At 39.6% G+C, this 14,464-nt stretch overlaps 1 protein-coding gene across 2 annotated transcripts; it reads left to right on the forward strand.

Moving 5' to 3' along the window:
• Positions 1-208: 208 nt before the first annotated feature.
• kat2a (K(lysine) acetyltransferase 2A) lies at positions 209-10,254 on the forward strand. Of its 2 annotated transcripts, none has more exons than XM_086289773.1 (19): positions 209-259; positions 578-865; positions 1,152-1,275; positions 1,381-1,526; positions 1,656-1,745; positions 1,858-2,039; positions 2,147-2,338; positions 2,507-2,613; positions 2,893-2,997; positions 3,307-3,443; positions 4,266-4,474; positions 4,588-4,714; positions 4,881-4,991; positions 5,075-5,218; positions 5,317-5,431; positions 5,547-5,583; positions 6,060-6,123; positions 7,171-7,255; positions 8,348-10,254. In XM_086289773.1, exons 2-19 carry the CDS (start codon positions 638-640, stop codon positions 8,539-8,541), a joined length of 2,397 nt encoding a protein of 798 aa, XP_086145899.1. In that variant the 5' UTR covers positions 209-259; positions 578-637; the 3' UTR covers positions 8,542-10,254. The 2 variants fall into 2 exon arrangements, with proteins under 2 accessions (XP_086145899.1, XP_086145898.1); XM_086289772.1 differs by lacking the exon at positions 209-259 and adding an exon at positions 276-402.
• The last annotated feature ends 4,210 nt before the right edge of the window (positions 10,255-14,464 follow it).

Genomic DNA, 14,464 nt, shown 5'->3' on the forward strand with positions numbered 1-14,464 from the left:
AATTTACCTGATGGGGTTTAGTTGATAATGACACTATCGTTTAAACATTTATATTGGATATTTTTTCTAATACTTACTGTGGATTGTCATTTACTTCTGGGGTGCATACAGTGACATCTGGGGCTCCTTTTACGTAAAACAAAAATGTGAGAGCTGCAGATCCCACTATAACCAATAGAGGGTGAGCTGCTAGCTAAAGAGGGTTTAACAACACACGGCAGGAAGGTGAGCAAGGAAGACATGCAAGCGGAGATCTGTGGTAACATTTATGTTAACGCATTTAAAATATAAGGACATACAAATGACAAGATTCCTAACCTTACAGGCACTTAGTTAGCTATTTTTGCACGTGTTACACATGCAGAAGTGTAGCATATTAAAGGAAAAACCTAAACCATCACAGTGAGTTGATTCGTTTGATCTATGCTGTGGGCGGATTTAACTGGTCGGGGTCCGTTAAGGGGAGGGGCAATATAAATCAGTTGTCAATAAATCTGAAGAAGGCTATATCGGTTTTAATCGTAGACAGTACAAAATAACTTTGCTGCAATTCTAACAAATCCTACTTTGCCGACAGAACTTGAATGCAGCATATGAGCTAAACGGGAGCTGAGGAAGAAACTATAGCAGCGTGGATATGTCGGACCCGGCGGCGCAGGCCTTACAACCCCGGCTTCTTCAAGCCCAGTCTGCTGGGTCAGCGGGCTCCAGTACTACTACTACTGCAGGCTCAGGATCAGGGAACAGTGACCCGGTCAGACCAGGGCTCAGCCAGCAACAACGTGCAAGCCAGAAAAAAGCACAAGTCCGAGCTTTCCCACGGGCGAAGAAGCTTGAAAAACTTGGCGTATTCTCCGCATGCAAGGTAGCTAGCATAGCTAGCCAAAGTTCACCATAACAAAGCACTCTTCAGACAGTATTAGCATTACTCTGTATATTCAGGAACAAACATGTAGCACGTAACCTAACATACGTGTTGCAGTATCAGTTTTTAACTGTCAAGGCAGTCTTGTATTTGCTGTATTATTCACATTAAAGCCTCAAAAATGCATTTATTGTTAGGCTAACTGAGCAGTCATTCATTTACGTACAAAAGCTACAGTTGTGTTATTGTGTAAATCGATGTGTATGGAATATTTGCGTATTTTCAGGCTAATGACACATGCAAGTGCAATGGATGGAAAAACCCAAACCCACCGTCGGCCACACGTATTGATCTGCAACAGCAAGCAGCCAGCCTAAGCGAGCCCTGCCGCAGCTGTGGACATGCTCTGGGTACAAACTAGCATCCACGTACTGCTCACCTTGGAAATGCTGTAATAACGAACAAACGTGTGTTCCAGTCATGCATTTACATTTTTCTTTACACCTTAATTACAGCTAATCATGTGTCACATCTGGAGAACGTGTCCGAAGATGAGATTAACAGGCTGTTGGGGATGGTGGTTGATGTGGAGAACCTTTTTATGTCTGTACACAAAGAAGAAGACACTGACACCAAGCAGGTCTATTTCTACCTTTTTAAGGTATGGAAAAGGCATTCAAACATTAGTGTGATTGTGATACTGGTTCAGTTGAACTTAGAAGTTGATGTACATGACATTTTTTTAGCCCGATATAAACTTGTCTCGTTACTTCTTCACTCTTTCCTTCAGCTGCTGAGGAAATGCATCCTTCAGATGAGCCAGCCAGTTGTAGAAGGATCCCTCGGAAGTCCACCTTTTGAGAAGCCCAACATTGAGCAGGTAAATTTTAAGAAAATAGCTTCGGTGAATGTTTTGGTCTTAAGCAGTGTACTGACTGGTGAGCACAGACTTTAAATCTTTAAATATTTTTGTCTTTCTTTTAATTTCACAGGGGGTTTTGAATTTTGTCCAGTATAAGTTCAGCCACCTTGCACCAAAGGAAAGACAGACAATGTTTGAACTGTCAAAGATGTTCCTTTTGTGCCTAAATTACTGGAAGCTTGAGACCCCTACGCAGTATCGTCAACGTACCCAGAAGGATGATGGGACAGCTTACAAAGTGGACTACACTAGGTGCGTTCATTTGATAGTAGGGAAAGCCGATGTGTACATTTACTTGTTTCTAAAGTGACTATTGTATGTCAGTCTGTGCAATAAGGCGTTTCTTCTTATGATCGCAGGTGGTTGTGCTATTGCCATGTTCCGCAAAGTAATGACAGCTTACCGCGCTATGAAACCACTCAGGTGTTTGGGCGCAACTTGCTCAAGTCCATTTTCACTGTCACCCGACGCCAACTCCTGGAGAAGTTTAGGGTGGAGAAGGATAAACTGCTACCAGAGAAACGTACACTTATCCTTACACATTTCCCCAAGTAAGGACAAGCTTTATTGAAACGGTGTATGCTTGTATTCAAGTTAAAAGGCAACCTGAAAAGCTGCAGAAAGATTATCAGTGTACTTGATGGTGCACTGGACACTGTTCACATTCATCTTGTGGGGATCACTTTATGGTTATTACATTTGTACATGTGTGTCTTCAGGTTCTTGTCCATGCTGGAGGAGGAAATCTATGGTGAGAATTCACCCATATGGGAGGCTGATTTCACCATGCCGGCCTCCGATGGCACACAGCTCGGACATCAGACAGGTGAGGCAGTCATAAAGTTGTACAGTTGAGCTTTTGCAATGTGTTTGGTCTATGTGTAAGGCATATGTTTAAAGGCAAATGAAGAGTGAATGTGGCAGTATGCTAGCAACCCAAGAAATCACAAGAAGGTTTTTGGTGTGGCACACAACGTTTCAATGACTGTGCATTTTTCTTGCGCAACCTATGGTTGCCCGGAAGGCTCTAGACCTGTGTGACTGAAGGCTTAGTTCCTGTTGTATAGTTTGTAAATATGTCAAGTCTTTTTGTCTGTCATTGCAGTGATCAGTCCGGCTTCAGTGTCTGGCTCTCCTGCTCTGTCCAAGTGTCTGAACAGCAGCTCTTCTGTCAGCAGCATGGATACTGGTGGAGCAGAACCAAAGACAGGTGTGTAAACCAACATTAAAACCACCTGCACAGGAGTCTAGAATGTCTAGTGCTTAGATGCTGTCAGTGGCCTCTGTGGATCAGACATGTTTTCAGCACTTCCTGTGGGTGCACAATTGGATGATATTTTGAAGGTGAACCAGCATGTCACTGGGTTTTACTATCGTGGCTAATCAATATATATTATTTTAAGATGTAGAGATTATTATTATTTTTTTTCCAATCAGACCTTCCTGTGTCATAGATCACTGTCGGCGAATGTTTATGCTTTTTATTGCTTTGATCTGAGAAATGTTGCGCTCATTTCAGGAGAAAAGCGCAAACTTCCCGAGACCTTGACCCTGGAGGATGCCAAGCGGATTCGTGTGATGGGAGATATACCAATGGAGCTGGTCAATGAAGTCATGATGACAATCACTGACCCTGCTGCTATGCTCGGACCAGAGGTCAGTTGGTTAAACTCCATTCTTTTAATGTTTGGTTAAGTTCATAACACCTGTGTCATGTCTAGGGATGGGTACCGGTATCACCGGTTCTGACATAAACGGTAGTAACCAGACCGAAAAGCAGCGCACATTTCGGTGCTTTTTTTCCCTGAGATGTCACACACTTTGAATTCTAGCCAATCATTTTACCTTTGCAAGCGTAGTAGGCGGGCCCAGGTACGTACGTTCTTTTAGAGCAAAGCTACAGATTAAAAATGCCCAAGGCGAAGTGGTCAAAAGTCTGGCTGTACTTCACAGCAAAATATGCAAACTCAGCAGCCTGCAACAATTGCTTTAAGCTGATACTGTAATACTGTGCAAAGGAGGTAACACCTCGAATCTGATGAAACACCTGGCGACGTATAGCGTTTTTTTTTTTTTTTTTTTTTTTTTTTTTTTTTTTTTTTTTTTAAAAGCCGTTTTTTATTTATTATAAATATTATTATTCCGGCACCGTTTCAAAAGTACCGGTTTGGTACTGGTATCGGATAAAACCTAAACGATACCCATCCCTAGTTATGTCTAAGGAGACACCCTGGTCAATTTTCTGTGATCAAAATTTTAACTCACCAGGCAAGGTAACATTTTTAGCATGGAACAATTATGAATGAGTTCAGTCACATTTACTATGATGTGTCATAACAGCCTAAGTGGTGGTATTTAAAAAGCTTTGACTTAACACCAGGGTTATGTAAAGAAGTTGGTGTTGTTTTGGTACAATTTTAAAGACATTTAATACTGATGTTGTTTTTTGTTTTTTTTTGTTATGTTTAATATTGCTAGACTAATCTGCTGACACCAAATGCTGCCCGTGATGAGACTGCAAGGCTGGAGGAGAGACGTGGTATCATAGAGTTTCATGTCATTGGAAACTCACTTTCCCAGAAATCAAACAAGAAGATCCTGATGTGGCTGGTTGGCCTACAGAATGTCTTTTCACATCAGTTACCTCGTATGCCCAAAGAGTACATAACACGACTGGTGTTTGACCCGTAAGTCTAACGTTCTTTCCACATGTTGTGCCACTTGAGGCCCACACATGTTTGACATCTCCGTCTTTTTTATTATTTGTTTTTTTTTTGTTTTTTTTTTTTTTTTTTAATAGGAAACACAAGACCCTAGCCCTTATCAAAGATGGCCGCGTCATTGGAGGCATCTGTTTTAGGATGTTTCCCACTCAGGGCTTCACAGAGATCGTCTTTTGTGCCGTCACATCCAATGAGCAAGTTAAGGTATATAATAAGGGGTTAAATTTATACTCAGTTTTCAGTTCGGAAAAACCAGCTTACCTACACGTACCTATAGCAAAATAAACATGAATACGATTATGAGCAGTATTGCTGAATATTGTTGGAATTTCTTTTATAAATACGGTGCTTTATCTCGGGTCTCTTTAAGGGCTATGGTACCCACCTGATGAACCACCTTAAGGAGTACCACATCAAACACAATATCCTCTATTTCCTCACCTATGCTGATGAGTATGCCATTGGCTACTTCAAGAAGCAGGTACTGCAGGCGTGACTTGTGCATTAACTTTCCCTCTCTCATTTTTGTCTTTCTATTAATTTTTTTTCTTTTTCCCTCCGCAGGGCTTTTCCAAAGACATCAAAGTGCCGAAGAGTCGATACCTTGGATACATCAAAGACTACGAGGGAGCGACCCTCATGGAGTGCGAACTGAACCCTAGAATCCCTTATACCGAGCTTTCTCATATCATTAAAAGACAGAAGGAGGTACGTCAGAAGTTCTCATTAAAGCAAACCTTGTTTTTCTTCATTTTTGTGAACATGTCAGTGTGTTTCTTATGAGATAAATTTGAAAATGTCAATAGATTATTAAGAAACTGATTGAGAGGAAACAAAGCCAGATCAGAAAGGTTTACCCGGGTCTCACCTGCTTCAAAGAGGGAGTACGACAGATCCCAGTGGAGAGCATTCCAGGCATAAGTGAGTGTTTGTTTTTGTGTTTGTGTCTGAAAATATATATAATAAAATGCTTATTAATGTTTTACTTACAAGTACTTTTATACATATTTTTTTATTTTTTTGTCTTTCTATTCAGGAGAGACAGGCTGGAAACCCAGTAACAAGGACAAAGGGTAAACTCTTTGGATATATTTTTAAATGATGTTGCTTTGGACTGTGACCTCCCCTGCAGGGACACTTTCATTGAACAGATTAAGATTTAGAAATGACTGAGTAGTGAAGAAAACAAACAAAAAAATTGTATAATAAGAAATACCTACTGAAATATACAATTTATCGAAGTTGTTATGATTTTGGTATTAATGCTAAGATGCCACTATTGTTGGTGTTCAGAAATGTATTCACCTAACTTTAGCTTTTTGTTGTGTCTTTAAGTCTACAGGTCCTTTAACCTTCTCAGGTTCAAATTACACTTTTTGTTGCTAATGCACAACCAAGTCCTGCAGTGGTACTTCTGAGTAAAAAAACTCATAAAATATGTATGTGGGGTAATCAGGTTGTTAGTTTTTAACTGTTGCAAATCGGCAACGCCTGCCTTGAGAGGGCTAAGTGTAGTCAAAGGTTTACTTATCATTTATATCTTTCATAGGAAAGAGGTGAAGGATCCTGATGTGCTATACAACATGCTGAAGAACCTTCTCGCCCAGATAAAGGTGAGGATCACCAGAGGCCTGTATTCGGAAGCAGTATTTGGGGCTTAACTTCAGGGTTAACCATAGATTTTTGCTGTTATGAGGGTTAACTCTTTTACCAGGGTACATCATGGTGCTAAGAAGTTCCCATAAAAAGCGTCATCCGTGAGAGGTGAAATGCCTTTAAAACAAAACAAAAGTCCAGTTGTATTTGTTTATTTTCAAGCTCTCATGGCTACCATGACCTGGATGAGTGAGAACCTACACAGACAAATCAACCTACACAGTCATAACAAATTGACTGTTATGACTGCATAACAGTCAATTTGCATTGACTAACAATGGACCGTGAGTTCAGTTTCACGATCTCGAGTATTAATATTGTCATGACTATTGATCTATTTCCATGGCTACCATATTCACGAAGAGTTTGGGAATGGCCGCTGTCACAGTATTGTAAAGCCTGGATTATACTCTATTGCAGAGATGGACAGCTGGAGACCCGACGGCCGAATACTCATTTCTGTTATACTTCAGCTGCCTGGGCATATGTGTAGTTTGTGCACTGTAATGTAATTCTACACAGACAAGTCTGCCCAGTCACAAAACAACAAACAGGCACATGGACATTCACGTATGTCCTCAGGCTTAATGTCCGATGACGAAATTTAGGTCACAGTCTGCCCAAGCGGAGTCATGGATGCTGAAAACATGAAAACCGCTTTAGATGGTGAAATATGTACTCAAAGGCCCCCTCCTCAGTTCAGAACAGGTCACTGCCTTTTCATATAATTGACCTCCTTGACTCTCCACTCAGTCACACACCATTGCTTTGGATGCATCACTTGTGTGGACTTCAGTCAGTATTTTTTCAATATTTGTAACATAAGCTGCTCTGCTGCCAGCAGATTTGCATGTTTGTCATTGGACACTTAAGGAAAAGAGATTCTTGGCATGTTGAACTTGCTTTCAGGTACAAGCCCCAGCTAACACCTGAGTGGAGCACACACAAGGATACACCCAGACTAACAAGACCTGAGACTAACTAAAACTTTGTCACCTCTGCAGACTCATCCTGATGCTTGGCCCTTTATGGAACCAGTGAAGAAATCTGAAGCTCCGGATTACTACGAAATCATCCGTTTTCCTATTGGTGAGTAAGCCTCGCTTAGATAATATGACCCCCCACCCCCCAGCAATAGTTTGCAAATCTCTTAAAACCTGCATTTTACAATACAATACACAGTTCAAAGTAAAAACATAAGAAATTAAAACCTAGCAAATCTGTCACTTTAAGAAAAAAAAGGTTTTCAACCTGATGGCAGCAACATATCTTTTAAAAAAGGTGGTACAGGGACTATATGTTTCCCACTGTGTAGCATCCTCTCTTTTATCAAAAGTCTGTAAACACCTGGGAGCTGAAGACAATAGCTAATGGACTTTCAGGGGGAGCAGTGTTGAGCCCGTTCTTGTCTGATATAGGATTCTAGCGGCTCAACCGTCCAGGGTCGTCTTTGTTGTATTACTGGTTTCATGATATGCCAATTTTTTTTTTTTTTATTTAATTGGTCTGGACTGCAGGCAGGCCAGTTTAACTCCTGGATTCTTCTACTACCAAGTCTTCTTATTGTAATAGATGCAATAGGCAACTTAACATTGTCTTGCTGAAAAATGGGTGGCCTTCCCCAAAAAAGCTACCTTGATAGAAGCTGCTGCTGTTTTTTTTTTTTTTTTTTTTTTTAAATGCCCAATCATGTTACTGATATGTTGTGGATTAACCTATTTTGTTGTAAAATGTTCTTCCCAACTGTCTTGACGCATGCTCAATCATCCAGGTAAGTAAATCACAAAAGTTGATTCTGTTCATCTAGATGTAGCGTTTTCAGTGGGAGAAATATTTTGTCTCTCATCCAAGTGACTTCCTCAGACTGAAGAAAATGCTATGACCAGACAAACACAATCAACTTTTTGGGGTTCCTCCCAGCTGTTCCCTTTGAATCCAGTTTACTTTTCCAGTTGCTTGTGCCTATGTTCCACCTTGTTTTTGAGATGTGTTACTGCCATCAAAATGGTTTCTGTGATAATATAGATAATATATGGGTTTGAGATTTTCACATCATTGCATTTCATTTTTGTTTACATTTTACTTCCCAGTGTTTTTGGAATTGGGGTTATTGTTTGTGGTATTTAAGCCATTACTTTTTAATTTATGCAGATTTTCTTTGTCCTTGTTTTGCCCTCACAGACCTAAAGACTATGACAGAAAGACTCAAGAACAGATACTATGTGACCAAGAAACTTTTTATTGCCGACCTACAGCGAATCATCACCAACTGTCGCGAGTACAACCCCCCAGACAGCGAGTACTGCAAGTGTGCCAACACCTTAGAAAAATTTTTCTACTTCAAATTAAAAGACGGAGGTCTGATTGAGAAATGAAGCCTGCCTCAGAACTATTTCGACTGACAAGGAGTTACTTTCACAGCGGCCAAACGCCGAGATAGAGAAGATTTTTAGCTATTGTCATATCTTGGTTAAGAAAAGGTTATTTTCAAGGGGGAAAAAAAAGAATTGCTGAAAAATTGTTGGACTTGCATCACAGCCAGTTGAATACTACAAGTTTCAAAATGTGATCCAGTTAAACTTACCTGATGACGTCTTCTTTCAGTACTCGCAGTGGGTGAATTATCTGCTAATACGTGTTTCAATGAGTGTACCAAAGTTACAGGTCCAAGTAATAATGCGACTTTCCACCATTCTTTGTAGAGTGACAGATTCAGCTTTGTTGCATTTTACAGGAGCCAGTGTTTAAGTAGTAAAGAGTTCATTAAAAAAAACAACAAAAACTGGACCTTGGGACCTAAAGCCACGTTGCCTTCCATTACTGAGACACTTGAGCATCCCAGCCATTTTCATAGGAATGAATATAAAAGCTCTAAGGGGCAAAGTGCTTAGAGCACTTGAAAAATGGGAAGTACTTTGCTAAGTAGTACTGAAACAATTGAATTAGTCATTTGTTTAAAAAAAAGAAGAAAAAAAAAAGAGTAAAATTGTTACTCTCACGTGAAGTGCAAATTCTGAATGTTTGCAAGTGAGGACTTTTTTTTTTTTTTTTTTTTTTTTTTTTTTTTTTGCTTTCTCTTTTAATATTTACCATCTATTGATTTTGATTTTTTTTTTTCCTAAATGTTTGACTGTTGGTCATGATAAAAGAAAATTGTCATTTGGATAAATGACTAATTATGAGAACAGCACTGCAGATGAAAATAACTGCTGGTTGCAGCTCTACTGTTAAGACAAATTGAGGCACTCCGTGATGGACTGGGCATAAAATACTTCCAGCACTTGTGTGATGAAGAAAATAAGTAAGTCAAAAGTTACCTTAATAGAAACGTTTTCATGCTAATATAATACTTATTTATACATAAAATATAAAACATAATGTTTATGCAGCATTCCAAACGATTTTGATGAGGTCACAGTTAGTATAGCTTCTTTTGCAGGTGTTTACTGTACGTGTTTGAACTGATTTGTCCTGTAGGACTGTCACCTCCACATAGGGAGTGCTTTGTGTGTAGCCTCACTTTTGTGGTGGTTCCATGTTTACTGGTTAGTTTTTGTTGCAAACACAAAAAACAGGGGAGGCAGACGTTAATCAGCAGTCCTGTATAGATTATGACTTGGAAAGAGAACATGACTTGGTTTATTTTATCACACTGTTCGCAAGCTGTGGAAGGTGTTAATGCATGGCTACAGTTTACAATGTGCATTAAAAAAACAAAACAAAACCTTCAGGCACAGTTGCAGGGTTTAAGTGGTTTTTTTTGTTTTTTTTTGTTGTTGTTTTTTTTTTCCTTTTAAACTTTTCATCAACATCGTATGTTTGCGTGTGTGTGAATGTCTGTTTTGTTTTGTACTTGAATCATGACAAGCTTTGAATTGTTGGAGTGATGTCAGTGTTTCGTTATTCAGGGTTGTCAGTTATGTAGTTCATCCTCAGACTACCAATGTTGCATTTCAGACTTTCTTAAAAGCTGTCTGAGTGAACCTTCCAGCTGTTTGAGGATGGCTACTGTTGAGTTATGGTTTAAATACCGTTTACTGTAACTGTAAAACTGTTCACGACAATAAAGTTGTTGGGGTTGTTTTGTTTTTGGTTTTTTTGGTAAATAATTCTTTTCATGGTCACTTGGCTAAATAAAGAAGGTCACCAACAAACACTTTTAATCTGAGGCAGAAATATTAGTAAAATCATAAAAGGCTTTTTAGAGGACAGTGAATATTATAACCTAATAACACTAGTTAAGGCCACGTAGTGTGTAATGGTTGATTTCATCAGTGAACTTTATGATCCGCTCAAATGTAAAAAATTGCGTGCATATAACTAAATAAGTGACTGTTATCTATAATGCGTCTTTAGGCTCTCTTGTATGATTGTGTATAATAGGCTTTAGAGTTCTGTTTCCTGATGCAATGAAAACAAGACGGGTGTATCAAGGGCGTGGTGCATGCAAAAACTGATTAAAATCTACAACACCCTAAGGTTTACACAGTACTAAGATATATTTAGGGTAACTTTTCAGTTGGCCTGACACTTTCAACTGAAGGTTTTATCAGGAAAAATATTTATTTTCTTCAAAAATACTTGAGGCTTGTAAAGGCTAGTGGATCATTAACAGTGCTACCTAAACCAGTTAGATAAAATAAAGAAATTAGTCATCTCAGGCAAAAGTCCAGCTCCTCAGGGTAAGGAGGTGGTGTTTTTCAGTTGTGGTTTGTTTCTTGTCAAAGAATGCAAATTCTTAAAGGCGTTTTGGTAAAATCTAATGTGAAAAACAATGAATTATGAAATTTGAATTATTTATGGACACACCAAAAACAATATATTACTTCAATGTAGATGTAATGGTATACTTTACTTCTTTTCATGGTATTTTTCATTGATTTCTATTAGTTATAAAGAACATAAAATCCCTGCACAGTTAACTGCAAAATGTCTTGCTGCTGTATTATGTAAGGCTTGTAAAACAACTGCTTTATTGTCAATGACATTTAGGCTTTGTCACTGCATTTGAGTTGTGATTTGTTGTTCCTCCAGAGCCTCCCTCAGTTGGCCCATTCTGCACAGAGCTTTTGATTTCGTTTCTCTGTATCACACAACGCGTCCACTCCTTACTGTTGATATTTTGTGCTGTGACTCACATAGTGGATAGGTAATGGAAATTACCAAAGGATTTATTAGAACTTGCATATTGTTTACACAGTGCTGTAAAAAAGTAGTAAAAATTCCTACTTCGAATCAGCTGGGATTTTTTGTACATTAACTTTAGTTTATCCTTTTGCAACTTTCACAAACTTGCCTGCATACAGGGAGTGCAGAATTATTAGGCAAATGAGTATTTTGTCCACTTCATCCTCTTCATGCATGTTCTCTTACTCCAAGCTGTATAGGCTCGAAAGCCTACTACCAATTAAGCATATTAGGTGATGTGCATCTCTGTAATGAGAAGGGGTGTGGTCTAATGACATCAACACCCTATATCAGGTGTGCATAATTATTAGGCAACGTCCTTTCCTTTGGCAAAATGGGTCAAAAGAAGGACTTGACAGGCTCAGAAAAGTCAAAAATAGTGAGATATCTTGCAGAGGGATGCAGCAGTCTCAAAATTGCAAAGCTTCTGAAGCGTGATCATCGAACAATCAAGCGTTTCATTCAAAATAGTCAACAGGGTCGCAAGAAGCGTGTGGAAAAACCAAGGCGCAAAATAACTGCCCATGAACTGAGAAAAGTCAAGCGTGCAGCTGCCAAGATGCCACTTGCCACCAGTTTGGCCATATTTCAGAGCTGCAACATCACTGGAGTGCCCAAAAGCACAAGGTGTGCAATACTCAGAGACATGGCCAAGGTAAGAAAGGCTGAAAGACGACCACCACTGAACAAGACACACAAGCTGAAACGTCAAGACTGGGCCAAGAAATATCTCGAGACTGATTTTTCTAAGGTTTTATGGACTGATGAAATGAGAGTGAGTCTTGATGGGCCAGATGGATGGGCCCGTGGCTGGATTGGTAAAGGGCAGAGAGCTCCAGTCCGACTCAGACGCCAGCAAGGTGGAGGTGGAGTACTGGTTTGGGCTGGTATCATCAAAGATGAGCTTGTGGGGCCTTTTCGGGTTGAGGATGGAGTCAAGCTCAACTCCCAGTCCTACTGCCAGTTTCTGGAAGACACCTTCTTCAAGCAGTGGTACAGGAAGAAGTCTGCATCCTTCAAGAAAAACATGATTTTCATGCAGGACAATGCTCCATCACACGCGTCCAAGTACTCCACAGCGTGGCTGGCAAGAACGGGTATAAAAGAAGACAAACTAATGACATGGCCTCCTTGTTCACCTGATCTGAACCCCATTGAGAACCTGTGGTCCATCATCAAATGTGAGATTTACAAGGAGGGAAAACAGTACACCTCTCTGAACAGTGTCTGGGAGGCTGTGGTTGCTGCTGCACGCAATGTTGATGGTGAACAGATCAAAACACTGACAGAATCCATGGATGGCAGGCTTTTGAGTGTCCTTGCAAAGAAAGGTGGCTATATTGGTCGCTGATTTGTTTTTGTTTTGTTTTTGAATGTCAGAAATGCTTAGGCTGCTGCCCCCGCGACCCGGCCCCGGATAAAGCGGATGAAGATGGATGGATGGATGGATGTCGGAAATGTATATTTGTGAATGTGGAGATGTTATATTGGTTTCACTGGTAAAAATAAATAATTGAAATGGGTATATATTTGTTTTTTGTTAAGTTGCCTAATAATTATGCACAGTAATAGTCACCTGCACACACAGATATCCCCCTAAAATAGCTAAAACTAAAAACTACTTCCAAAAACATTCAGCTTTGTTATTAATGAGTTTTTTGGGTTCATTGAGAACATGGTTGTTGTTCAATAATAAAATTATTCCTCAAAAATACAACTTGCCTAATAATTGTGTACTCCCTGTACTATGAAAAATTAAACGAGCTGGACTGCTTTGAAGTACAACCCCAATTCCAAAATATGGAGCCCTATATAAAATGTAAATAAAAGAACAAAGCAATGGTTTGCAAATCTCATAAACCCACATTTTATTCACAGTAGAACATAGTAAAACACACCAAATGTTTAAACTGAGAAACTGTACTATTTTAAAGAGAAAAAATGTGGTCACTTTGGATTTGATGGCAGCAACATGTTGCAAAAAATTTGGTAGAGGCCCGTGTTCACCATAGTGTAGCATGCTCTCCTCTTTTAACGCTTTACGAGATCTGCAGATAATTGCATCTTGTTTTTGATATTTTACACAATGTGCCAACTAATTACAGAGCTTAGAATGAAAGCCACAGGACTTTTTAAAGTTTCATGACGATGTGTCTTCTCTCATCCGAGAGGCTTCTTCAGTTCTAAACAGCCAGTCCAAAAAAACCATGCATGGTGTAATATAGAAGAGCCACCTCGACTCAGTGGTACATCTGCAGCTAAAGGTTAAAGGTCACTCTCTTAAGAATGCCAATGTTCGCAATTTGAATTGAGAAGATGACAATGGTTTCAAAGTGGAGTAAAAGAGGCCATAGCTGAACAGAGTGGGTGGCTTATTCCACCTTCAGTGCAGTTCTGAGATCCCTTCCAAGGTGCCTTAACCCCGATTCACACCTTGCGTCACGTTACCTTAGGTCACATGATACGGCGAGGCCTATCACCCTCTTAAGGGACAACCACTATTAAGGTTTACATACCTGAGATTCTCCGCCGTTTGGTTTTAGAACTGAAGAAGCCACTTTCTTTCCAAGCTCCTTTGAAAAAAGGGCAACTATGGTTTTAGTTTTTGGTTTTGGTTATTCTTACTTGTGAGTTTATATGTTTTCAGATGGCACAACTTTTTTGATGGTGACTTAAGCTGTACCCAAGCTCTGTAACGCAGCCAAATACTGTTGAAGCTCTTTTCTTGCCAGAGGGCAGAAAACAAGTGAATGAGTACATGTAAAAAATCCCCATGCCTTTTTTAAAGACTAATTCTGACAAGCTGTGTCTGGAAAACAAAACTACAAACAATGAATACGTTAAGTTAGGGAATTACCTTGACTAATAAATAAATAAATCGATTTCTAAGCAGTACCTTGGGTGTGGCTTTTCTTAGAAGAACCTACTTTATTTTAGTGAAGCTCATTCTTCCCTTGTCACTGCATAATGATCACCTGCTGCCGTTCTTCAAGAGACTCCCTCGTGAGGCCCACTGTTCTGAGAACATAGAGGTTTCGTTTTCCAATTTCCACGTGACATAGCCTGTCCAAACAGAGTTTAAAACCTCACCAACTTGCAGTGCCTGGTGAC

This window comes from Aulonocara sp. 'chitande type north' Nkhata Bay, linkage group LG4 (genome assembly GCF_057382095.1).
Source record: "Aulonocara sp. 'chitande type north' Nkhata Bay isolate Kocher_YH1m ecotype deep benthic linkage group LG4, A_spYH_male_GT1.1, whole genome shotgun sequence".
Lineage (NCBI taxonomy): Eukaryota > Metazoa > Chordata > Actinopteri > Cichliformes > Cichlidae > Aulonocara > Aulonocara sp. 'chitande type north' Nkhata Bay.

Excerpts from the sequence above, each read along its gene's own strand:
- kat2a (XM_086289773.1), top strand. The coding sequence starts at position 638 with ATGTCGGACCCGGCGGCGCAGGCCTTACAACCCCGGCTTCTTCAAGCC. Across the intron at positions 2,339-2,506 it reads ATCCTTACACATTTCCCCAA|GTTCTTGTCCATGCTGGAGG; the intron begins GTAAGGACAAGC and ends GTGTGTCTTCAG. Across the intron at positions 5,584-6,059 it reads CCCAGTAACAAGGACAAAGG|GAAAGAGGTGAAGGATCCTG; the intron begins GTAAACTCTTTG and ends TATCTTTCATAG.